The 25,732-nt window shown below is 44.9% G+C and overlaps 1 protein-coding gene and 1 long non-coding RNA gene across 8 annotated transcripts; one reads left to right on the top strand and one right to left on the bottom strand.

Annotated features, from left to right (window-relative positions):
• Nucleotides 1-15: 15 nt before the first annotated feature.
• rasgrp4 (RAS guanyl releasing protein 4) lies at nucleotides 16-14,831 on the bottom strand. Of its 6 annotated transcripts, XM_076989870.1 has the most exons (18): nucleotides 13,852-14,115; nucleotides 13,528-13,741; nucleotides 9,442-9,614; nucleotides 8,195-8,300; nucleotides 7,619-7,681; nucleotides 7,386-7,514; nucleotides 6,806-6,947; nucleotides 6,296-6,469; nucleotides 5,369-5,485; nucleotides 4,766-5,041; nucleotides 3,845-3,925; nucleotides 3,073-3,177; nucleotides 2,810-2,919; nucleotides 2,532-2,682; nucleotides 2,261-2,297; nucleotides 2,031-2,168; nucleotides 1,453-1,649; nucleotides 16-1,113 (listed from the first exon to the last, which is right to left on the bottom strand). In XM_076989870.1, exons 2-18 carry the CDS (start codon nucleotides 13,635-13,637, stop codon nucleotides 1,003-1,005), a joined length of 2,220 nt encoding a protein of 739 aa, XP_076845985.1. In that variant the 5' UTR covers nucleotides 13,638-13,741; nucleotides 13,852-14,115; the 3' UTR covers nucleotides 16-1,002. The 6 variants fall into 6 exon arrangements, with proteins under 6 accessions (XP_076845985.1, XP_076846004.1, XP_076846013.1 ...); XM_076989889.1 differs by lacking the exons at nucleotides 13,528-13,741; nucleotides 13,852-14,115 and adding an exon at nucleotides 14,195-14,831; XM_076989898.1 differs by lacking the exons at nucleotides 13,528-13,741; nucleotides 13,852-14,115 and adding an exon at nucleotides 14,195-14,831 and having other exon boundaries at nucleotides 9,442-9,611.
• Nucleotides 14,832-17,928: 3,097 nt separating this feature from the next.
• LOC143508802 (uncharacterized) lies at nucleotides 17,929-21,255 on the top strand. 2 transcript variants are annotated; one of them, XR_013129482.1, is made up of 3 exons: nucleotides 17,929-18,012; nucleotides 20,541-20,675; nucleotides 20,888-21,255. It is a non-coding gene; the product is annotated as an uncharacterized LOC143508802 (long non-coding RNA). The 2 variants fall into 2 exon arrangements; XR_013129481.1 differs by lacking the exon at nucleotides 17,929-18,012 and adding an exon at nucleotides 20,057-20,193.
• The last annotated feature ends 4,477 nt before the right edge of the window (nucleotides 21,256-25,732 follow it).

The following is a 25,732-nucleotide window of genomic DNA, read 5'->3' as shown; positions in this document are numbered from 1 at the left end:
ACAAAAAGTCAACTCTTCAGCAGGGAAAAAAAACATTTCTGTATTTTTTTTAAACAAGGTCATGGCCTTCAGGCAGTGCTGTAAGATGGAAAATACTGTAGATCCATGAGTTTTCAATAAATAAAAAAATTAAGTTCGGAATGTGCTAAAACAAACATTCAAGTCGGAAAACAAAAAAGATAAAAATATTCACTTGTAGGTGCACAGTGTTCTTTATCGTTCTACATCGGGCGATCAGTGTATTACCCCTCTTCCCTGCTCTGAGTGAATTGTTCATTGCATAAGGCACAGTGATGGTTCATGGAATAATCAAGTCCATCAGGAGGCAGACCACCATTGTACAACACGGCGTCTAATCTGTTAGCAAGCTGGAACTTACATTCATAATCACACAAGCAGCCCCAGAAGGTACAGCAGACGTTACATATCTCACATTGAAATTCACAGTACGACAAACCGCATCAGTGCGATCATTAAAGGCTATAGGCAGAAAACAAATGTGTTTTTTTTTCTTTCTTTTCACACACACTGATGAATGCAAGCTTGGCAGAAAGCACCTTTCTTGATTTCATGCTGAAGTCAGAACTAATCCACATAAATGCTTGTAGGAAGGTTTGTGAGTCTTGCTTTCAGACAGCAGGAGTAGTGGTGAGGTCAGTTCTATGGTAGTCTGCTCTTGGAGGTTCCTGTGGAAATATGGACTCCATCAACATGCTAGTGCCTTGAGAGTGTGCTGCAACCCGGTGCTCGTTCTCATGTTCTCCTGAAGCTCTGAAGACAGACTGGCCAAAATCACGATGGACCTCTCTCCAGTTCATCCCACTCAGGGTATTATTTCATTAATGCATGTAAAGTCATCTGGTGATGGGAGTTTGAACATGACTGTATGAAATGTAAGGAAATGTGTGTTTGATGCGTATCTCCGGTGTGCTTTAATAGTCTTATTCCCTTATCAAGTCATGGTCTGCGTCCATTTTTTTTAGGTGACGTGTGCGGTCACACTCAGTCTGGCTCTCTACGTTTGTCTTTGTTTAGTTGTAGCTCCTCCATCTTCTCCTGAAGGAACGAGCTGGGTGCAGAAGAACCCCTCATTCTTGCCGGCAGGGTGGCACTCTATAACAATGCAGAAAGGAAACTTAAGTTTAAATTAAAAGGTTTTAATAGGACTTCACTTCTCCTAAGTCAGTTATATATTTTTTTTTCAGGTAAAGATGTGTTCATTAACGGGCCTGCGAGTTTGTTGTTTATTGTCTCATTTAATTTCGTAATTACTCTTATGTAATGCTGATAGATCGTTAACCTTTCTTTCGTCTTCATCAATGGTCATGTTAGGTCACAACATTTAAGCTTTACCTTGCACTCAGTGTATCCCATCAGTAGAATGTCAAAGAACTACAGTTGTAGGAATTGTAGAAATCCATGTTTTCCAAGCTGGGACTTCTCTATTCGTACCTTCGCCAGAGGTGAATGTGGTTTGTTTGGGTGATGGTCTTTCCGATTTGCCGTCTCGGGTGTCCACACGCCTGGGTCTGTCTGCGTGGACCGGTCTGACAGTATTGACCCCTCTGCATCACTGTCTGGGGTGCTGCGACCCTTCGAGTGCTCGGACCCGTTCCCATGAGGAAACACAAACGTCTCTTCCTCCGAACCTTATCAAATGGGATGAAAGAAACAAAGCAATTGCTGCTCATGGACTATGTTATCACACTAGAAATTAGTTTAATAACTGGATGGACAGACTTGCAACTGGGCACCTGATTGGCAAATACTTTTTTTTTTCTATAACAGACCTACACTTGCATATAAAAATGATTGTTATTCCAATTTTTTGAACTAAGATGAAGTTCCTGAGGTTTGACCTCTTTTTTAAAGTAACTTTTGAATGATGTATTTTTTTTGCATGTGCTGGTAGATTTGTCCGTCGGTTTGCCAACAGGTTTCACCAGTGAGATTGACCCTCACAGCCACCTTCACTCAGGTGACCCAGGCACTAGTGTGTCCGACCTGTCTGACCGGGGGGGAGGACTCACTCCAGCTGTGGCCCTTTGCCCTGAGACCAGATCCTGGGCCTGGGGTACAGGGGCAGGAGCCTCCAGACACCTGGAACCTCTTCGTACACTCCATGGACACCTGGTCTTTACAGTGCTTATGACAATTCACCCCACAGTCTGAAAGAGAGAGAGAGAGAGTGTGAGCGAGTGAGTGATTGTGTGTGTGTGTGTGTGTGTGTGTGTGTGTGTGTGTGTGTGTGTTGTCTCACCTTTGCAGTGGTACCCTTGCTTTATCACTCCCCACAGCTGAGAAAAAAAACAGACACACACAGGTGAACACAGACAAGAAGCGATCATCTCAGCTTCTCATATTATTGGTGGGTGCTATTTATCAGTATTAGTGCAAATGTTACTGCTATGAATATTGTACTTATGTAACACTTATGAAGTGCTTTATAATATCAGCTGCATCTCTAAGTTCTGTATTAATGTAATCGCTAAAAAAAAAAATCACAAAGATTGAGGACTATGAGGACGCACAAAGCCTCCACACGCGTCACAGAAGGTGGGTCTTTTGTACGTGGTTTCATGGAAGTTGTGCAGGTTGTGGAGATTGAAACCAAGCTTAGCACACACGGACATCCCACGCATGAAATAGGAGGTGATCTCTTCTCTACTGATCTCTCCTTCCCTGGCAGATAAAAGAATTAAAATATAAGAGACTTGTTTGTGCCCTGAAAGGCATTTATTAAGACCATTATTTATTAAGGCATTTATTTATTAACATCATCATTATCTTAATCATGATGCATACTTACTTGTCGCTGTCATGAGTGCAAAATGAAAAGGGAAAGTTTGCAGCTATCTTTTCAAAGTCTTCCAGAGAGATGTAGCCGTCCATGTTCAGATCGTAGTTCTTCATTATGGACTGCAGGGGGCGACAGAACACACGAGCGCACAAGTAAGCTTCTACGGTCGAATACATGCTGAGTGTGAAGGGCTTAAACAGTATATGATGGAAGTGAAAGAGAAGAGGAACTGGCTGTCACAGGGTCGAAGGGGGGAGATACTTTTTACTTACGTCCACCATCTGTTTGACGTGTTTGGAGATGGTATCGGGATCAAGACGAGGGGCCACACCTGATCCCCATTCTGCAACCACAGGGGGCTTCACTGGAGTTACAGGCTTGGGGGGGGGGGGGGGGGGATTGGGGGAATAGTGGAACAGGGTGATGGGGAGAGTGTGTTAAGTTTAGAAGTTAGATGCAATGAGTTTCATTTTGACCCCAGCAGTAATTTTTCTTGTAACACAAAATCAGCTGACTTGTGTAAGTTGGTGGGGGAAAACACACAGGCTATCAAAATGTGCTGTGTGCTTACATTAGAAAGCCACATAGGGTAGACGTCGTAAGAGCCTTTGTGTGTAATAACACCCATGCTCAAAGACAAACCGATAACGATCTGTCGTCTGTAAATGCTCTGGCCTGTTGTGTGGTTTTCTTTGAAGTGTGTATGCACTCATAAGGATTCACGGCTCCATGTACCCACAGAGCATGGAGAGACAGTTCCCTCCCATAAACAGGTCACACACAAGGTCAAACAGTTTACAGTAAAACAAAACATATATACACCCAAAATAACATTCATAATACCACCGATGTGTCACTGGGTGTATCCTCTAAACCGCTTTTTGGCCGACGAGTATGAATTCACCCGTTGGGCTCAGGTAGTGGACCCTTGATTATACATGTCAGTCAACAGAAAGACGGACACTTCTAACAGCATTACTGATCATATCCCCTTAGCACCAACAACAGATGTAATCAGTGCACTGTTTATAAACGTGGTTGTACCTGTATTTTGGGGTTCTTGGGCTCCTTGGCATAGGAGAGCTCATAGATCTGATCTTCAGTGTAGTACAGGTCCAGGGAGAGCTGCAGGAAGGACACACACACACACACACACACACACACACACACACACACACACACACACACACACACACACACACACACACACACACACACACACACACACACACACACACACACACACACACACCATACACGAGTTAGCTTGACTTTAGGCCCTCAAGCCTGGCTGGGTATCAGAGAAGCACATGTATTTACAAGTATGTCCAAATATTCCTTTTATTGTAATCTCTCTCTCTCTGCTTTTCTAATGATCCATTGTGGTCCTGGGAATCCCCGAGCTCTGCACATTTCTCTGCTTTGCCTGTTCTAATATACCAGCTCACGAATGTTTCGCTGATGGGCTTAATGATTAGCCGGCATGCCGTCACAGGGAGAAGGGTGCATTCAGCGCACATGGCCCTCAGGGCTTGGATAGAGCACAACATGCCTGCTGCAACTTAACTACGGTTCATGGAGGTTTGTGTCACTCCGTGTTCTGTCCTACATTAGGCAGCGGTGGGCATGTCTGAGCTCGGACGGTGGCAGGAATTCTGCGGTGCAGTCAGCCGGAACAGGAAGCAGAGAATGGGCCGTGGAGGCACGTGCTGTTGGGGTAACGACGCGGGCAGGTGTGCCAGAGCGGCCACGCCCCCATGCTTCCTGTCGTCATTCCGCACGCAGTGGCCTCGAACGGACAGGTGTGTTCACAACAACGCCGGCGCTGACTCAAAAACAAACGCTTCCGAGAAACTCCGTTCCGAGCTGGAACGAGGCCGTCACGCGAACCTCTTCCTCCTAGCGCCGACCCCCGGCGTGCCGACCCCCGGCGTGCCGACCCCCGGCGTGCCTGGCCCGGCTCACCGTGAGCAGGTGCAGCAGGTCCTTGTTGGCCTGGAAGGGCGGCTTGCTCTTGTGGACGGCCAGCAGGTCGCTGATGTTGCTGTAGAGATGTTGCAGCTTGCCCAGGTTGATCTTGTCACCCTCCAGGTAGTCGGGCAGAGCCTCGTTGAGCGAGATCAGGTCCTTGAGGTGCACGCCCAGGATGGGCACCTTAAAGCCGCTGCACTCGCTGTACACACGGCGATAGTTAGTGTAGTTGCTGTAGGAGGAGAGTAACTCCGTCAGCTCACTCAGCGTCTGCGTGAGGGTGGAAAAAAAAGGGAGAAGCCTGTGTGCTCGTTTCACATTTCACTCCTTTCAACGGTGACATTTATAATAGTAGTAATAATAATAACAGAAATGCCTGTATTTCTTAATTAGGTTTAATCCTTTTTTACGTGAAAGCAAACGTCACGAGTGAAAGATTCAAACAAACATGAACAGCTGGTTGCATTGGCAAGTTCGGGCCTGGAGAGGGGGGGCGTGGCCACAGAGGGTGAAGCAGCCAGAGTGGTTCAGCGCTGGTGATTAATCTGTGGGTAATCTGTAGGTAATCTGTGGGGAATTTGGTGAGATTGCACTAACCTTTGTGACGTCTGAGGACAGCAGGCTGGCTGTGTCTTTGAGTCTGGAGATGGAACTGTGACATAGACCCCCAATCACTGCCATGAGGGTGTTAAAGTTCTGTAAGGCTCTCAGTTTCTGTTCACACACACACACACACACACACACACACACACACACACACACACACACACACACACACACACACACACACACACACAGGTGCAAAATCATACATGCAGGGAGAGAGGAAGGGGGAGAGCATGACAAAGACAAGAGCTTAGAGGTTATAGTCGCCCGTTTCTGCATTTATTCATAAGCCGGCGTGCAGCCATTTGCCTCTCTGGACTGCCCTAGATTCGGATTCCTCTAACTGTTCTTCAGTCTGAGGAGGGTTATGTAAGCTCTCTCCCACAGCCTTTCCTAACACAGGAACAAGCCTCTCTATGATCAGAGCTACTAAACGCATCATCAGACAGATGAGCCCATTTCCTACATGTTTACTCAAGTTTGCAGCTTGTGCTGGTGTGGTAAAGCACAGACAGTGCTCAAGGGCAGAATATGACATCACTTCCTGTGATTTAGTACACCACTGCCATAGTCAACAACATCTTAGGGTATGCATCAATTTAATGGGTGGTGGCTACTAAGTCGTAAGTACTTGTTGAGACAATAGTAGAAAAAGCCCAAAATGATATAATGGATTATATTTATGTCTCACCCTGAAATCATGTGATATTAACAGCAATACGCTTGAGACGCAGATACAGTACAATTCAGAAGTCAGTGCTTCGGTGTGCTGATGACACATGCTTGTATCATTTTATTTTACATCAGTCTTCTAGTGAAAACGCACTAGACTGTTTCAACATTGTGTACTCCACATTATTGCAACGCTGGCATTTTGAAGATTGTGTGTGTGTGTGTGTGTGTGTGTGTATGGTATACCTGTGCTACATGGATGAATTTTGTGAAGACCTCTGCTCTCTGCTGCGGAGTATGTCTGTTAAGGATCATAAGCTGGACCCACTGGGAGACTCCGTTACACAGCAGGACAGAACGTTCCAGTGCCGGGTTGTTCCTGACAGAACTGTTCACCACGTAACTGCGGTAGTCCAGGAACTAGCACAACAAAGACCGCACACTTTAACCCGGATTAATGCTCACCCAGCCAAATGCTGTCTGAAATAGGCCAGTCATACCGCAACAAATGAGCTTGCAGTCAGTGTTTAAGGCAGTCATGCTAGTTTCATGATTCATATTAGTGTTCTACAGCCTGTGTGTCAGAGTAGTATCCAGAACTTCCTCCTTTAGATTAAAAGGTGAGCAAGCCATGTGTACAAGTACATCCTACCAGGGCAATGTGGCAACGTGTGTTTATGTTGTGGTGTATAGCAGTCTGTGTCTGGAGGAAATTCGGGAGCAGGTGTGGTGAGTGTTTGAGGTCTGCCGACTCACCGAAACGCTGCAGAAGTTCTTGAACTCCAGGTAGCTGAGATGTTCCGCCATCTCATTAGCCTCCATGTGGTCAAAGAGCAGTGAAACCTTCCTCTTCTTCACCTGGGGCGATGGAGCCTGAGAGATGCTCACTGGGTGATTTCTGCTTTCAAGACCAAGGACAAGGATGTTAGTGTCTTCATCAGAGATTACTGTAAGACTGGAGTGAGATGACTGGAACAGTTAAGGTGTTCTTAGTTAAAGGGTCAAACCATGTGCATGTAATTATTATGGGCCAATGTCAAGGAGTTTGAACATTTTCACACTTTATGTGAACTTAACACTCCTTAACCAAAGAATGTACCACACCTTCAGAGTGAGCAGAATTACAAAAACACCCAACACGTTGAAAGTGGGTCATATTTCTGTGGGGGAGAGACACTCCCTCTCATGATATGACTTATTTAAAGTGAAACGTGGGAAGTGCCGCAGTCTTTCTGATCTGTCCAGCCCGAAACATCTACCGCTGCTCTGAGATTGACCTGATGATGGACCAACCCAGCGTGAAGCTTGTGCAGCAGGAACCACGGTGCGCACTCACGGGTAGGGGGTGTCATGAAGCTGGCTGTGTTCATCCTTCTCCACAGTCACCAGGGCCCACAGGTCCCCCATCACCTCCTCCAACAAAGGGTCCGTCTCAAACACCAGGGGGAACTGAGCGATCCAATGTCTGGGAAATGGAGAGTGGAGGTATCAAACCATCTCAGCCTGCCATTTTTTACTAATACCCTTTACGCAGCTTTAGAAATACCTGGGAGACGTTTCCACACTAACCTGATGAAGTGGCATATTTGTGGTCGCTTCTGGTGCCTCTTCTCTATAGGACAGTCCTTGTAGGTAATCCCCATTAAGGAAGAGTCATAGACCAACCGACACACACACACACACACACACACACACACACACACACACACACACACACACACACACACACACACACACACACACACACTTTGCCCTACACAGCCATACACCCCACCTCCCCCACTTGCTTGAAAAAAAAACCCGTCGACCCACAGTGTTGTTCATATCCTCAGCCAAAACAAGGCAGCTCTTATTTCACTCTTGTGGGAATTAGGTACCAAGCGATGATGTGTCTGCTTGCGTTTGACCACTAATCCAATGGAATAGGTCCAACGTCAACTTTGGTGTGGATCCTGCTCACATCACCCAACCCAGCACCCCTAAACGGGCCACGGCCTGATCTGGGATCTCCTTAGATCTCTGTATCCACTATTATGATGGGCAGAACGAAATGAATCAAACACAAAGGCAGTGTAATGGGACAAATGGTCTATTACACCCGCACAAGGGCAACCAGTGCGACATGAACGAGCGAGCGAAGGATATATAGACAGCAGTTTCGTGGCGAAGGTGTGGGACGGAACGATCCAGTTGTGCATCATTAGCACCATGTTGACCAGCTGTGCCCCTCTGACCAGCTTCCCATCAGAGTCTGTACGGACAACACCCACGGAGAAATACATTAGCATGTCATTTTAGAAGTGGGAGGAGACGGAGAAGAGACAGACAGGTATAAAAGAGACAGACGGGATGAGAACAGACAGACGGGGAGAGAAGGAGCACAAACCGGCATTTAGCCATTAGCTGCGGTGAACAAAGACGTTTGCAGGATCTCAGAAAACCAGTAGAACAACAACAACAAAAAAAAAGATTTCTCTCCCAGGGCCTCGGCACATTTCTCTCGTTTTCACACGCTACATTCTTTCGCCTCATCCATCACTTCTCTAAACTTACATAATCGGGCTGGCACAGGAACGGGCCCAAAAGCACGGGCAGGAGGCCCGGCAGCAGGGCAGGCTCCGACCCAGGGTGCCTGGCTCATGCGGGACTCGGTCCCGTGCCTGGTGTTTTATGCGCTCCAGCTAGTGTTGCCACCTGTCCCGGTTTTCACGCGCCTGTCCAGGTTTGTCCCGGTTTTTCTTCTTTTTAATATTCGGTCCCGGCAAAAAAAAACTAGGTTAGTTAAAACCACGATTCAGACTGTTTCTGCACACATTAAATCTGTTTTTTTTCTCTCTCGCTGTGTCCATTTTAAACCCCTCCGGTAACATTTTACGTTCAACAACCCCCCCCCCCCCCCCCCCCCCCCCCGGTGCTCAACAACTTACGTTCGCCACCCACCCGCTCAACAACTTGACAGTGTCCTTGTTTTTTGTCAGACCTAGGTGGCAACCCTAGCTCCAGCACAGCCGGTACCTACTCACGGAGAACCGCCGCAGTAGCGCACTAAAGCGTGAGCTCCGTGAGCACCAACGACGGTTCTGGCTAGCGTTGGGAGCGCCGGTACCGCTGTGCTGGTTTTGAGAGGAGAACAGACCTCAGCTACGTATCCAGCGCACATACTCGAGCGGCAGTATCATCCAGCCGTAGTTCTTAGGCGGACGGCGCTGCTTATAAACGCAGGTTAGCTTGTTAACATCCAGTCTAAGTGTGCGTGATTTAAGACAAGGGATGAGCAGGGCTTAAATATGGATCTGAAGACATTGGGGAGGAGAGGGCTGAAAGGAGGACACGATGGGAGAACGTGAACGTGATGGTGACTGACAGTAGGACAGTAGGACAGATGGGCAGACCGAAGTAATGGAGGCAGCCGTGGATGAGTTCATCGAGGCTGGCGGCGCGGGTGACCAGGGGGACCGTGGGGCTCTGCAGGGCCCGGCTGATCTCCTGTGGACTCGGGCAGGTCATCCTCCTTATCACCCGCCGGTTCTTCACCACGCTGCCACCTTCCTGACGAGACTTCCTGCTTCAGGAGCAAGACAGATAGAAGGAGAGAGAGAGAGAGAGAGAGAGAGAGAGAGAGATGGGGGAGAGACAGAGATGAAGGAAAAAAGGAGAAAGAGTGGGGAAAATGCAGAAGAGAGTGGCGAGGGGTGTCATTTTGTTGCTGTACTGAAGCCTTATTTACAGAGAACACAAAGTTCACTGCGTATCAGCAGAACACGACTGGTGTGAAAGAAGGTTTTTTTTGTTAAGTAAATAATATTAATGATGGAAAAACAACTGTGCTGCATACTCAGATATTCAGATTCAGTCTCCATCAAAAACCTCATCATCGTCACCTTACAAAGGAGCATCCATGGCAACCAGTGCATTACAGAAAAACACACTACAGAGCCACTTCACCAAATGAGCAAAAAAAATAATGAAAGAACAGATCAGCATTTTTTCTTTCTTTTTTCTTTTCTTTTTTTTTTGGCGTGGATGCATAACAAACGTGGATTTCATAGGTCAGCGGGTATGATCAGCCTGAGGCAGGCCATGCACCGCGCACCTTGACCTGCAGGGGCGCTGGCGAGCCTGCAGTGGCTGAACCTGTGCGGCTGTGCTGACCTGCACAAGTTGAAACGTACAAGCTCGCAGCGCTCGGCTCAGCTATCTGATGGTTGTGGGTTCACCTCCCAGGGCTGCACTCGGCAAGACCGTGCGTGTGTAGGCGCGCGCATGTGTGTGTGTGTGTGTGTGTGAAAGTGAGAAAAGGGAAGACCTATCAGTAAACATGTTCCAGTAAAGGTGCCGGTTGGGATTGTGCATTTGTGTTTATGTACCGCGCACTGTGTTTGTTCTGAACACACCAGCCGGGCTGTTTTGGCCATAGCACACTACTGTTTGTTGTTCTCTTCCATGTACCATTACCGGCCATTATCATTACGGTTCTACGGTGGTGTTGTGTCAATGTCATATACCAGTGCTGTCAATGTCACACGTCTCCCCGGTTCACTCTACCAGTAGTAAAATGGTTCGTTGGTACCGAGAATCAGTGAAAGGACCACGCTGGCTGTGAGACACGTGAGTTCTAGGCTGCGGTGTTATGACATGCAGAAACATCAGGGCCTCGTCGCAAGTGGTGGTAAGTATGTGTGGTCAGGCTGCCTGGCTGAAATGATGACACAGATGACACGAACAGGAAGTTTGCATGTCTCTGCAGAGAAGTGGCGAGAAGTTCTTAGAATGACCAACCCCCCCTCCCATACACTGCTCCCGCCACACCCCCCACCCATCCCTTCTCTATACACCCCCCCCAAACCCTCAACCCCTCCCATACACTGCTCCCGCCCCCCCCAAACCCTCAACCCCTCCCATACACTGCTCCCGCCCCCCCCCAAACCCTCAACCCCTCCCATACACTGCTCCTGCCACACCCCCCACCCATCCCTTCTCTATACACCCCCCCCCAAACCCTCAACCCCTCCCATACACTGCTCCCGCCACACCCCCCACCCATCCCTTCCCTATACACCCCCCCCAAACCCTCGACCCCTCCCATACACTGCTCCCGCCACACCCCCCACCCATCCCTTCTCTATACACCCCCCCCCAAACCCTCAACCCCTCCCATACACTGCTCCCGCCACACCCCCCACCCATCCCTTCTCTATACACCCCCCCCCAAACCCTCAAACCCTCCCATACACTGCTCCCGCCACACCCCCCACCCATCCCTTCTCTATACACCCCCCCCAAACCCTCAACCCCTCCCATACACTGCTCCCGCCACACCCCCCACCCATCCCTTCCCTATACACCCCCCCCCCCCCAAACCCTCAAACCCTCCCATACACTGCTCCCGCCACACCCCCCACCCATCCCTTCTCTATACACCCCCCCCCAACCCTCAACCCCTCCCATACACTGCTCCCGCCACACCCCCCACCCATCTCTTCTCTATACACCCCCCCCAAACCCTCAACCCCTCCCATACACTGCTCCCGCCACACCCCCCACCCATCTCTTCTCTATACACCCCCCCCCCCCAAACCCTCAACCCCTCCCATACACTGCTCCCGCCACACCCCCCACCCATCCCTTCTCTATACACCCCCCCCCCCCCCCCAAACCCTCAGCCCCCTCCCACTCTCTACTGGCCATTAGCTGTTGGTCTTTCTCAATTCTCCTCTAGTCACTGGTCTTTTGCTTGGACCAAAAGACTCTCACATCCCAAAACCTCTCACAGCACCACACACACACACACACACACACACACACACACTGTAACACTGCCTTTATTAGTGAGATTGTAAGTGAAAGTCAGTATTTACTTTCATTTGCATGCATTATTCTGCTTCTTTCCTGTATGAGTGTGGATTTTACAGAGAGACACGCCTCCTCTCTCCACCACTCTGTGTTTCTATCCTATCATATGAAAGGAACAGGAATATCACGAATCCCATGCAAATAACTTCTTGCATGTGTTTGTCCCTATTTTACATTGGCAGTTTCATTGCCCTAAAGACCACATCATACACAGGTACTGGGAATAATTCTACAGTGTTTAAACACACACACACACACACACACACACACACACACACACACACACACACACACACACATTTGTAATAGGAAAGAGAGCTTAAACACACACACACACACACACTGTTGTAAATGTAAATATATTCATATTTGTAAACATGTTTATGCAAATGTTAGTCCCTTGAACTTCTGGAGAACCTGTGTGCTCTTTCCCAGTAAGCCCAGTGCCTGTTTGATTCCGTGTGTTTGCAGTGCCGTTTGCCGTTACTAAGGCATTTTTGATATTACGGCATTTTGGATGCGAGCGGTTGTGTGTGCTGCTTCTGGCTTACACGCTACCTACTCGCACACACACACACATACACATACACACACACTCTCTCTTCCTCTCCTACAGCTCCCTTGTTCTATTCAGGTCATTCAGAAAACAACTTCTCCTTTTTTCTCTGGAAATCCCCCCCAACTCCCCATGTAGCCTGTATTTTAGTCCTAGCTCCAGCAACCCTCTGCGCACACTTTCTCCCTCTCTCTCTCTCTTCCTTTCTCTATCCCATTCTCTCTCTTCCTCTCTCTCTCCCTTTCTCCTCTTCTCTCTCTCCCTCTATCTCTCTCCCCTTGTCTCTCCCTCTCTTTCTCTCTCTATGAACACACACAGAGACAGGGAACATGCAAATTCCTCTCTTTCTCCATTAACTGATTAATTGATGGCAGAGTGCTTGGAAGTCCTTGTCTGTGGGGCCCTGCACCTCCTGTGTCTCATAACCAGCATGCCATATATATGCCAATTTGGAACCTGGTTACAGGCAAAAAAAGGCCTTTGCAAAAATTAGAAATGCTACAGTTCCCCAATCATGTTGTTAAAAGCTGCAATGTTTTTGCACAAGAGAAGACACATAAGTCTGACAAATAAAACAAAACAAAACAATGGATTGATTACTTGGGGTAAGAAAAGAAGAAAAAGGAAGACTCTCAAAAGTAGGAAGGTAGTCTTGGCCCCATCACGGTGTTGATTAGGAAGAAGATGCTTCATTAAAACACTTACTGCACACAAACCAAAATCCATGACCCGTCCATCACAGGCATGGGTTTAACGTACTTGTTTATATCACAGTACAAGAGACAGACCATACTAATAATCGTTCTCAGCCCTGTCTCTCAGGCACATCTTGATATTATCACCCTTCTAGCAACAGTGTGCCTACCATTTCCCAGCAATCAGATAAGACCTTGGAGATAACATGAAAAACCCCAAAAACTAAAAAAAACCAAACACAAAAAAAAAGCCAGAAGCCCCACAGACCTCTGTCCTTACAGACCTTTTCTGCAGTGTCTCTATTTGCGACCTGTCTGGCCTCTCTCTGCGTGCACTTTCTAAGACGTTTCACTTGAGTGTTTGAGGCACTCACTGTGAGGCTCCCTTGCCGACGTTGCTCCCTCCGCAAGACGAGGCTGCCCGCCATGCGATGTAGCACGACGCCCTCTGTCTCGCTTTGTGGAGGTCCTCGCGAAACGACATGCTCCCCCGAGACAAAGTCGAGCCCCGGAGCTCTCCACGGCAGGCGAGTGCAGTGAGACGTTAAGGTCAAAAGCGTCTCCTCGGCTCAGCGAGAAATCCCCTCGCTGAGATCAAAGATAGAGGTGCCGGTGACTCAAAGCAAAACCTGCAGACGTGTAAGAGCCCGAAACGAACCAACATCTTTCGGGCCCCCGAGTCCCCTCCGGGTTCTCACCTGGACCAGCGCCGAGCGGCCTGTGAAACAGAGGCTCTTCGTCTGCTGTGTGGAATTGAAAACTGAACTGCGAGTTCTTTAGAACGCGAAGGGAAGCCACAGCCTTGTCAGGTAACCACAATTATCGTGCCTCTCTGCACTGCGCTGCAAAAGGCACTTGTCACAGCCCTAACGGACCTCGCGAGCACACCACACAAGACGCAGCAGTGCTCTGCTCGTGCATGTACACATAACCCAATTTGAAACCCTGTTAGCCAGCAGAAGACCGAGAGAAGCTGAGTGTGCAAAGGCCGGGTGGGAGGGTGAAGTGGGGGGGGAGCCCCGCGCGTCACGGCAGCTGTACCTCTTGGCCTCTTTCCGGATCATGCCGTAAGACAGGTCTCCTCCTTTCTGGCCTCCTCCGTTGGGTCTCTGGATGCGTAGGGGCATCGGCACGTGTGGGAGTCCCCCAGCCCTAGCGTCCCATGGGGCCGTGCGCGTGGTCGCTCCTGTGACGCCCACACCCCTGGAGCCGAGCACCTGCCCCGCGAGCGAGGCAACGAGGGAGAGCCGCCTCTCGTCGGCTGAGAGGATCCACTCTGTTCACCGCTCACCGCCAGCAACGCCCAGATGAAAGACCTGTTGATCAGCAACTGCAGTTCTCTCGCACTTACTCACCCTCTTTCTCTCTCTCTCTCTCTCTCGCTCTCTCTCTCTCTCTGCCTGCCACACCTCCACCTGATCAAGTATCCAGCTGAACGAAAACAAAACAACCACAATAAAAGGAAGAAAAAAAAACCTCCCTGTAAACAGAGACGAGTTAAAAAGTGAGTAAAAAAATAGTAAAGTGAGTAAAAAAAAAAAGTAAATGTTGGCTGATTTAAAAAATTATAGCAGGAGCTCTTTAGTGTGAGCAGCAAGGCAAAATCGGTCAATACAAACAAGTCCCTATTTGAAACGGAGGCACTGGCTCAGAGAGATAGGGGAACTGTCATCTGTGTGTGCTTGTGTGTGCTTGTGTGTGTGTGCTTGTGTGCATGCATGTGTGCGAATGAGTGTGTGAAAGAGGGAGGGCCTGACTGAGAGAGGGCGCGAGAGGGCTCTTGCACAACACCGCGTGAGAGTGAGCAATACAAATTAAGCGTCATTGAAAAATGACAATAAGAGAGTGGAGGCAAGAGGTGGGGGGGGAGGTGGGGGGTTGTCGTGGGGGGGGCAGTTGTAGGGAGAGGGAAACAGACAGCGGGAGAAGTTGGCGATCGTGTCTGGGATAGATGCGGAATAGATGAAGCGTTGATCTGCGGGGATTTCCCCTGCCTGGAGGACAGAGGTGTATGAGCGGAGCCGAGCGCCCTGTTACCCCCGGCTGCCCCGCCACCTTGGGCGGCTCACGGCTTGCCGGCTCACGCCCCCCCACTCTGTCCTGCAGGGCTTCCCCTCTCTCGCGCTCCACCTTGCCTCCTCTCCCCCTGGCCAGCCCCGCTCCCCCAGCCCCTCTCCCCCCTGCTAACACTGAGCCTGTGTGTCGGGGCCTTGCAGCTGTATGGCTGCCTGAAAGGCCGCCTTGTTCCGAAAGGCGAGGACACAGGAGCTGATAGGAGGGAGCTGGTGGATCTGTGCACGTGAATGCTGTGGGAACCTGTGGCCCCGGCCCGGCTCGTGTGTGTGTGTGTGTGTGTGTGTGTGTTTGTTTGTTCACACACAGGTGGGAGACTCACCCAGCCTGGTGCAGGGTCTCTGTTCGCTCAGATGTGGGAGCTCATGCATCCAGCGCTACTTCTGTGAACTGCGCCTCGCATGTCAATTCGTTGTAAATGTAGCTTTTATTTGCGCCGTCTAAGGGCCGTTCAGCTCGCCCCAGTGCTTTGGCATTACTTTCTTTGAGAAATAATGTCTTAATTTGTATTTTAACCTTAAAGCAGAGGACTAAACCCACAGCTCCAGTGGCCCATTCACTCCATGCAAAAAAAGGTTTATTTTAAAACACTTTCCTTGATCCTTTATCCTGGCATCTAGTCATGGGTGCCCCCCCCCCCCCCCCCCCCCAATAGAGAGAAATGCAAAACTAACTTAATTTCAGAATGAACTAGACTAGACTTTCAGAATGAACTAATGATGTGTGTGGTAAAGATCCCATTAAAGCACAAAACCCTGCACTCATTAGATTACATGCCTGTGTGTGGAAGCGTGTAACATGCGTTGCACACCACACAGTTTACATGCTACCAGTGTAACATTGCTCTGCAGCACAAATTAGAACATGACATGAAAATACCATAAATGGGTCCGGAAAGTATGTGTAGCTTTTGAGCAAAGGCCCATGGGATTTGAGAGGTTATTAATAATAATAACGAAAAACAAAACAAAACAGGAAGACAAATCCAGGATCCTAATTTCATGACAGGTGGGTTTTGTTGTCGTTGTTGTTGTTTATTGCTCATGTTTATAGTCTGAGTAGTCTTATTCAGACTGACTTGTTGCCCTGGTTACATGGAGATTTTCATGTCCTCTTTTTCTGTGTAACCTTACAGTAACTTCAGTATGCAATTCACTTCCCATATAATTGCAAAACACAGGAAGGAGTGGTCATGATGTGCCTCTTTACCTAGATAGTGTGTCATTATCCTCTAACTCAATTTATTTAGTTTGAGAAAGACATCTTCATTTTAGATGCATGACTATTTTTGCTGCATTTCATCTACCTTTACATCTGCGTTCAATGGTAGTCCATTCTAAATGTTTCCCAGGAAACTATAACCACTAGGTGGCAGTACGCCGCATCTGATTAATTTCGTAGGACTCATTTTGTATTAATTTGTTAATTTAATGGACAGAAATAATTATGCTTGCTACAAGGTGGGTGCCTCGGCCAATCGGGGTGTGCTGTGATATTTAACATTCAGTGATATGGTACTTTTGCTTATATTCTGCTCATATTCTCCTCACTTCAAACAGATAAAGACGATTCTAATGTCTAGATGTCAATGGGATTTTGACTACGAACCTCACCCAATCATGAATTAAATATAAGTGACTTAATTACCTTTTTTAAGGAAAAGCAATTCTACTACGACTTGTGAATCAAACAGTTGGGATGTTATTACACATAGAAAGCTATTTAAATAAGTAGTCATTATCGCAATTATGGAAATATAAATGAAAATCATTGTGAACAACAGTAACAATAATACGTTTCGAGCGCAGTATTGGTGTGGAGACTTCCTTGACAAATATGTTTGTTTCCTTATAAGTGATTTATTGTTCCCGTCATGAACACGCTGTGTGTTGACTGTATATATAAGATCCGTTTATTGTAATAAAACACAGGCGTTACCTTATATTGCTTCATCTTTTCATTCTAACAGCGATGTATCGCTGGATGACGTTCAACTTTTAAAGAGAATGAAAAAGACTGCATCAGAAATCAGCTATAACTCATAGCCTAAATGATATACTCATAGAGGTTATATATATATATATATATGTATATATATATATATATATATATATATATATACACACACACACCTATTTAAAATACCTACGGGGGCCTAGCAGTGCAATACTTCAAAAATGTCTGCAGACAGCAGAATAATGGGCGTGTCGTTGGATATATATATAATATAAGGAGGCGTGCTGTTGAGGGCATACATAGAAATGTAGGGGGAACTTTAAAGGAGCACTTTTTAAATTATTCTTCTTCACATTATGAAAGACATAGTCTTTATTCTGACACCTAGTGGCCTGGGTGTTTCATATATTCTATACATGACCACCTCCATATGGGTGATCTGCTATATTTGGTGTAAACTGGTTCATTTGAGGTCTACAAAGCAATTTGATTATTTATTTCATGTGAGCTGCACTTTATTGGAAAATGGAAAAATAATAAATACACTCTTGCATAAACACTGCTATGTTTTGGTGGTAAAATGTTGGTAAAAACAAACAGGACAGATTTTGTGACAGGCTGCTCAAAGCACCAGCAGGTGGCCACCAGAGGGCGGCAATGAGCCTGCAAACAATCAGGAGCTCGTTAGCCTGATTCCCCTCAGGTAGCTCCTCACCATATAAGCAGCTTCGCAAAGCTTAGTCCTTGCTGTATGCTACATGTACACATGTTTTGCTGGTAAATGCTATTGGCAGTTCCTGGTTCCCTCAAGCTGTTTCCTTCCCTGTTCTGTGAGTGACTGTGTCCCTTGTGTCTGTTCAAATGTCTGTTCTTTCTGAAGGAAGTTTCTGTCTGTCCTTTTGAGTTGTGTTTGTCTTCTCCTCAACTACGTCCAACTCTCTAGTGGCTCTGTGGTCTCTTGTCAAGGCTTCCAGTCTAGTGCAGACCTGAGTTAGAGTCTCAGACCTGGCTAAACCAGGCCTGCCTCCCCTTTTGGTTAGACCCTTTCTCACATCTCCACCAAACACTCCTCCCACTAATCAGCTTTCAGATTTAGCCAACCCCCAGTGTTTTCTTTCCACCCCTGTAGTGGAGTGGCTAGAGCTTTATTCTCCATCTGCCTACATCCTAGGTTCAAATTCCCATCCAGTCAAACCCCAGTTTGGTTGTGGTGTTCCACCATCTGGTTTGTCCTTCCTCTTTGCTCCACTTCCTCGTCCCACCTCGTTGTTTTCACTGTAGTGTTTGTGTGATGGTCTGACATGCAGTACAGTAATGAGACAGGAGAAATGCATTATAACACGCACACATTTTGGACTCTGCCATTGTGTTTGGAATGCTTGACACAGAATCCACCACTGTGCTTGTGTCTCAGCCAGTCCAGTAGGTTAGAGACAAAAATGTTATTGAACTAGAACGATGCTGACAGCTAGAAGAAATGCATTAAATGAATTAATCCACAGTAGTAAAATCTTATCATAAGTGCAGGATTAATAGTTATTTAAATACACCACAAAAAGGCAAGGGTGAACATATCCATAACCATATAAACCTGAATGCTAACTTTTTGTTTTATTTTATTTAACTGTTTTATGAGATTGTGTGGCTTAGAAAGGATTAACACCATATATAATGTGTGCATAATTATTATACAGTCTCTCTACCTCATGAAAATGTGCCAAAAAACACTATTGAACTGAACTGAATTGAACTGAGCTGCACGACCTTTACAGCTTTTGCTGTCTACCCCAAACCAGTACTACAACCATCACTAAAGCTGTTCTGAATTGGTGCCATTACACCCACTGCAAAACCATCATAAAACTGTCCATCTACCTGTTCATCTCTATGCACGGCATCTACCATATATTGTAAATACAGCATATTTTCCCAAAAGTGTTATTTATTCTGTTCCATTTATTCAGAATGTGGACGCATTTCTAAAACGCAAATATTTATAATAAATGTATCAGACTGATTTTTTTCTGTCATGGCTGGACCCCACCCTCATATACATATATATATAGTGGCAATCCACTGGGCGAAGAGATTGGTCAACTTGTCTGATAGAGCTGTGCTGACCTTGCCTCAGTTGCACTCAGAGTAGTTTGGTGGCGACTCTTCCCCTGGGCTACATCAGTGCTTGACCCAGCGTCAGCAGCATTAGCAAACGGGTGCTTTGCGTTTAAATGGTACTTCAGACTGGTAGAACTCCTACAATAAACTAATTCCTCACTGCATAAGCTGCAAACAACTTTAGTCTTGTCAATGTCTTATTGTCAGCTTCCTAAAAAATTTCCATGAAGCAAACCTGGCGACTTCGTGGCTGCATCCATATAAGCACATGTGCGATTTGTTGTGGTAATTCACAGGTTTGAAAACTCGTTCTCGCCCCAATTTGGTTAAGAATACAGCCGAGTTAAACTATCAAGGTGAAAGTCATCATAGTTTGCTTACCTATTTTGACCCAGCTCCCAACCCAACTTTAAGAATAGATTATATATATATATATATATATATATACTGCTCAAAAAAATAAAGGGAACACTAAAATAACACATCCCAGATCTCAATTAATAAAAATCTTTGAAATCAGTTGAAAATCTCTCATTTCTACCTGTTGTCTGTTCCATTTGCACAAGAGCAGATGAAATTGATTCACAATCAGTGTTGCTTCCTATCTGAACACGAAGTGTGGATGACTTGGAGTTACATTGTGTTGTTTAAGTGTTCCCTTTATTTTTTTGAGCAGTGTATATATATACGTGTATATATACTTCTCTTAACTGTCCTGACTTTTAGGAAGTAACCTCATTTCATTATGAAGAAGAATCGCATGCATCTCAGTTAATGTTCTTGACCAGAGGTCTTGAAGGAGCGGTAGGGAGAACAACTATGACAGCATATATTGATCAACGACCAGTTTGAACCTTTCCAGTCTTGTTTTTGGGTATTGATTTGCGACTGCATTTGTAAGTTTTTTCAATAGACTGACTTCAAACAAATCTTGTCACAAATTTTATTGGATTTATACGAAACATTTGATACAGTATGTCAACATATTGTTTGACACCATATTTAAATACGTGTGGGTGTTGGAGGAATGTCTTTGAAGTGGCTTTGTTCTTTGACAGGCAGCATTATGATCAGTTGATATTTCCTGTGCTAAGAAAGCTCGAACTACGATACCTGTACGTTTTACCTCATGTGTTACCTCATGGGCTGATACTTTATAAACATGGTCTGAACTATCATTTATTTGCAAGTGATACTTTGACTTAGGCCCAATCAAAGCTCACAGATCAACTTCTACTTTCAGTTGCGTCAGCGTGCCTTCAAGAGGTGAAACAACGGATGAACAAGAGTGAGGTAATGCTGCTTGGCTCGACTGCTTCTCTAGGGGAGTCAGTCCATTCAACACGTCCTTTAATGGATCCAGGCCCAGCTGGAGTAGGTAGGAATGTCAGGGTCTTATTTGATCGTGTTCTTTCAACCACGCATTTAAATAATTTTGTTATTTAAATAACTTATTTAAATAATATCTACATTTAAAAAGTATTGCTCTTCAATGCCCAACACTTACTACACTAGCAGCTGAAATACTTACACATTGTTGAATTTTTTTCGCACCTTGATTATTTTAATGGTCTTCTCTTTGATCTCCAGATGAATTGGCACAATTCAACACACCAAATTCAGCAGCCAGGTTACTGATGTGGGCTCAGGACTGTGGTCATATAACTGATGTGGGCTCAGGACTGTGGTCATATTACTGATGTGGGTTCAGGACTATGGTCATATTACTGATGTGGGCTCAGGACTGTGGTCATATTACTGATGTGGGTTCAGGACTGTGGTCATATTACTGATGTGGGTTCAGGACTGTGGTCATATTACTGATGTGGGCTCAGGACTGTGGTCATATTACTGATGTGGGTTGAGGACTGTGGTCATATTACTGATTTCCCGAATCAGTTGGAAAGATCGGGGACTGAGAAGACGATTAAGAGTCAAGTTGCTAAAATGTTATTAAATGAAATCAAATGAACTCACTTGAGTATTCATTTTTTACTATATACTTTATACGTATCTGAGGACAGTTTTCAATATGTCCGCAATTGGGTATGCTAATATAAGCTAGTAGCAGAAACTATTACTATTTTTTTTTTACTGAACATTAGATGGCAGCAGCAGTACACACACACACACACACACACACACACACACACACATATATATATATATATATATATATATATATATATATATATATATATATATATATATATATATATATATATATATACACACACACTATATATTAATCACTTGGCTTAATCCTGGAAGAATCACATGAGCAAGTGAAAGTTAATATGCTCTGTAGTTGCATCTACAATGTAAAAGTAAGTAAGTATGAACTGCAAACAATGCTTTGTAACTGCATTACATAAAATGCAAGTGACCTTCATATTCTTTGTTTCTTGTATGTTGCCAAAGCCAGAAAAGCACAAAAAAGATACTAAAAAAGTTTACTGGATGTATCCATCAGCTGATACGTCCTACCCTGAACAGAGAGAGAGAGAGAGAGAGAGAGAGAGAGAGAGAGAGAGAGAGAGAGGGGAAAACAGAAAGAGTCAGGGGCTGCACAGTACTGAGTGGCAATGGAGGGATTTAAAGCTTACTGTATCTTAATCTACCTCATTCACAAAGGGATGTTTCAAGTTACAGTAACTGTATCTTAATCTATACCCCATCCACAGCCAACTGTTTTCATAGTCTGGAATTTACACTGAATAACATTTAATTTGATGAGTCTTCTCATGTGTCTGGATGAGGCTGTAGTGGGACTCTGCCTGTCTCTAGTCAAAACTAAATTTTTATTCATAACATTAATTTCTTGACAAAATATTTACATTACAAATAACAATAAACACAAAGTAATACCATAATAAAATGGTGCTATGAACGGTGCTACAAAAGTAAACCGAATTTCCCAATTTTGCACCCATTATCATTATTAAAAGCACTGTTTCATCAAATCCTCATCAAAATAAACTGAAACGTAACCTCCCCATCTGCTCCAACTGTACTGACGAAACTTGGAAATAGGTCCGAATCTTTACAGTGAAGAGGACGCATGCCTGCTGCAAACACTGGCGTTGTGCACGGGTTCAGTCCTGAGTGAAGGCTTATGTGCTCTCTCCCTCTCCTGGCCTTTTTTCTCCCCTCAATGTGCTTTTTATAGTCCAGTCACAAAAGGAGAGGATGGTTTTGTGCTGGGCTTGTGGGAGGTTCCTGCCTTCATAATGAAGCAGGACTTGTGCTCAGCAAGAGTAGGTGTGTGTACTCCTGTGTACATGTGTGTACATATGCACTACAGGAAACGACAGAGACATATAAAGTGTGAATGTTTGCATGTCTGTGTGCGAATGTACACATCAGCCCAAGTGTTAGACAGACGGAGAATGTTCATTCTAGACATGCAATTTATATATGCAAAAGGAATGAAATATTCATCTGCACACCTTTTATGAAGTGCAGTTGATACTAAAAAGTGTCCTTTCGAAAAAGCGCCAAAGTGAGTTTACAGATTATACATCAAGACTGCTTTCCAGTGGGAAAGTGTTAAACACAGCAGGAGTTTTTATCTCCACCTGTCTCGACTCTAGACTAGTATCTAGTTTGCTTTGGGCCAGTGTAGCAGAGAACTGACATGCTGGCCTTTCACAAGTATTCCTGTCTTTCCAACCTGACCACTGAGGCATCTAGGTGGATGTGTTGGTTGGGTAAGCTTTTGAAAAACAGAAAAAAAACAAACAAACACAACAACAACAAAAATAACAACAAAAACTGGGTCACAGAACCGTGGCCAATAGAAAGCAACATCTGGAGCCACCCATTAACAAGGCTGGGTTTGTGTCGAGGTTCTGGGAGTGGGAGAATGGAACTTAAGAAATGGAATTTAAGAAAGTTACTCTGAAAATAGCAAGACTGTGGACCAACAATGGGAAACAGCTTTCCAAAAGCTCGGCTTTAGGACTAATCAAAATTATTTTTCTGTGCAGTGGCTTGAATTCAATCAAATCATGTTATTTGATCTTTAAAGAATAAGAGAAATGTAATAATTTAGAGTACATACAGTAAATATTTAGTATGTGTTAGGTTTATTATAGAATTTATTAGCATAGTATTAATTTAGCATATACAGCATTAATTTAGCACAGAAGTTCAGGTAAACACCATTGTGGAAAAAGCTTTGCCTAGATGTTATAGAAACTGAATCATTAACTATATTCTCATTTTGTAAATAAGAACTGGGTCAAATTATGATTGCTGTAGCTTAAATGATTTACAAACAAATGAATAGAGGATTGACTGATTAATTAAACTATTTTATTTTAATTTAAAGTATCCTAAAGTATCCCAAATCCACTTAAGGTCCACTTAAGTGTGCCTCTCATTGTGAATAGCGTGTTTTGGTGGACCTGTTTTTGCTTGTGTCTGGTACATTACCTTCATTTGGGCAGCTGAGAGGACATCATTTAATTAATTTATTTATTTTATTTTATTGGCAACCTGAAAAAGATCTGGGCTTTATTGTACCATTTAGGGAAATTACATGATGTCACACACATGCAAGTTCAACATACTCTCATACTCCAATACAGATAGAGGTGTAACGTACTCTCATATTCTCATACTGATACAGGTTTAACATACTCTCATACTCCAATACAGATGGAGGTGTAATGTACTCTCATGCTCCCATACAGATGCAGGTTTAACACACTGTATAAGCACATATGCAGTAATTTAAGGATTTGTTTCTGCAGAGTTTTCTGACAAGGACCTTCATTCCGTCTTGGTGTAACAATGTCTCTCAGAGCCCAGGATGGTTGTGTTTACTGGGAACAGCAACAGACCGTGTTGTATTTGCCTTCTACGCTGTACCCAGCTCTCCCCTCTGAAGCTGCCTCAGACACATCAGTGTGATGTCATCTGTCTTTTCTGCATCCTGAGGGCAGGAAGTACGATGGTGTTTTTGTCCAACTCCTCTATTGATCGCTGTGGTGCGATAATCAAGAGTTAAACAACAGCATTCTCTTTTAAAAGAGTCACACTTCATATATCAGTAAAAAGTTCTGCAGAAATAAAGGACCTGTTCTTAGATAGGCATGAAAAGGAGCAGACCAAACCAGACAAACTCTGTGTGTGTGTGTGTGTGTGTGTGTGTGTGTGTGTGTGTGTGTGTGTGTGTGTGTGTGTGTGTGTGTGTGTGTGTGTGTGTGTGTGTGGCAGGGTCAGAATCTACAAGAAAAGCAGATGGTGTCATGCTCTCTCATCCCTTTTGGAGTCTCATAACCACCACTCTTCTCATTTCCATCTCCCTCTTTGTCATTCTCGTTTGTGAACGAGCGGATGAGAGGATGAGTGGATGAGAGGAGGGGAAATGACATTGTGTCTGCTCTCATTCTTTCAGACGCTGTCTTGCTTGTGCAATATTATCCTTGTGAGCGGAAGGCAGTGTCTTTTAGTTCAAATAGAAAAAATTCAGGAAACATTGACCTAGATGCTTTATGAGAGGAATGCTAACAAGCCTTCAAACCAAAGCAGTGGGGTCTGATTCATTCATTTAGCATTTTCATTCTTTACTGGGAAAGAAAGTGTAAAGACATTCTCTTTAATCTGAGATTAGAATGTAAACCTTATAAGAAACTACTGTGTGTGCCATATTTTGTCAATTGTGATTTTTACACCGCAATCGAAATTTGTCCTCTGCTTTTAACACATCTGTGCAGTTAGAACACACACACACACACACTAGTGATTACTAGGGTGCTGTGGATCACACGTGCCCAGAGCAGAGCGCAGCCCTAGCCCAGCGCCTGGGGAGCAGTTGGGGTTAGGTGCCTTGCTCAAGGGTACCTCAGTCATGGCCTGAACCCATGGTCGAACCCACGACCCTCCGGTCACAAGACCAGTTCCCTACCACCAGGACATGACTGCCCTGAAATGTATGTTAAATATTTTTTGTCTTTTAAGTGAAACCCAATCTCAAGGTGTTAAAAAAATAATTTCCTATTTATTTATTTTTTGTTACATAATGTTAAGTGCCTATCAATGTGTGTTAATGGCAATAAAATTGAAAGTAGAAAAAAAAAGAAACTACTGAAATGAAGAAAATATGGTCTTTGAAATATGGTCAATAAAGCAATAGGGAAATATTTCTTTAACTTTATTCATTTTGTTCATTTTATTTCAAACTTTATTTCAGGGTAGATCTACACAGAAATGACAAAAGGTCAATAAATATCCATCCGCTACACATGATTTATTTCTGTTTTTGCTGTTGCTACATGTTTTGGAATAAGTGCTGATTATAAACCAAAGATCACTGTTAGGTTTGTTGTTCATCTGTGTTACATCATTTTCATGTTTACCTCAGGTTTAAATATGCTGTCTGAACAATTCAAAGTTGAAAAAACAAAGTTGAAGCCAGGCCCTCTGATA

Source organism: Brachyhypopomus gauderio, chromosome 2 (assembly GCF_052324685.1).
Source record: "Brachyhypopomus gauderio isolate BG-103 chromosome 2, BGAUD_0.2, whole genome shotgun sequence".
Lineage (NCBI taxonomy): Eukaryota > Metazoa > Chordata > Actinopteri > Gymnotiformes > Hypopomidae > Brachyhypopomus > Brachyhypopomus gauderio.
Note: the sequence above shows the minus strand (reverse complement) of the source record. Positions and strands in the feature narration are given on the sequence as shown.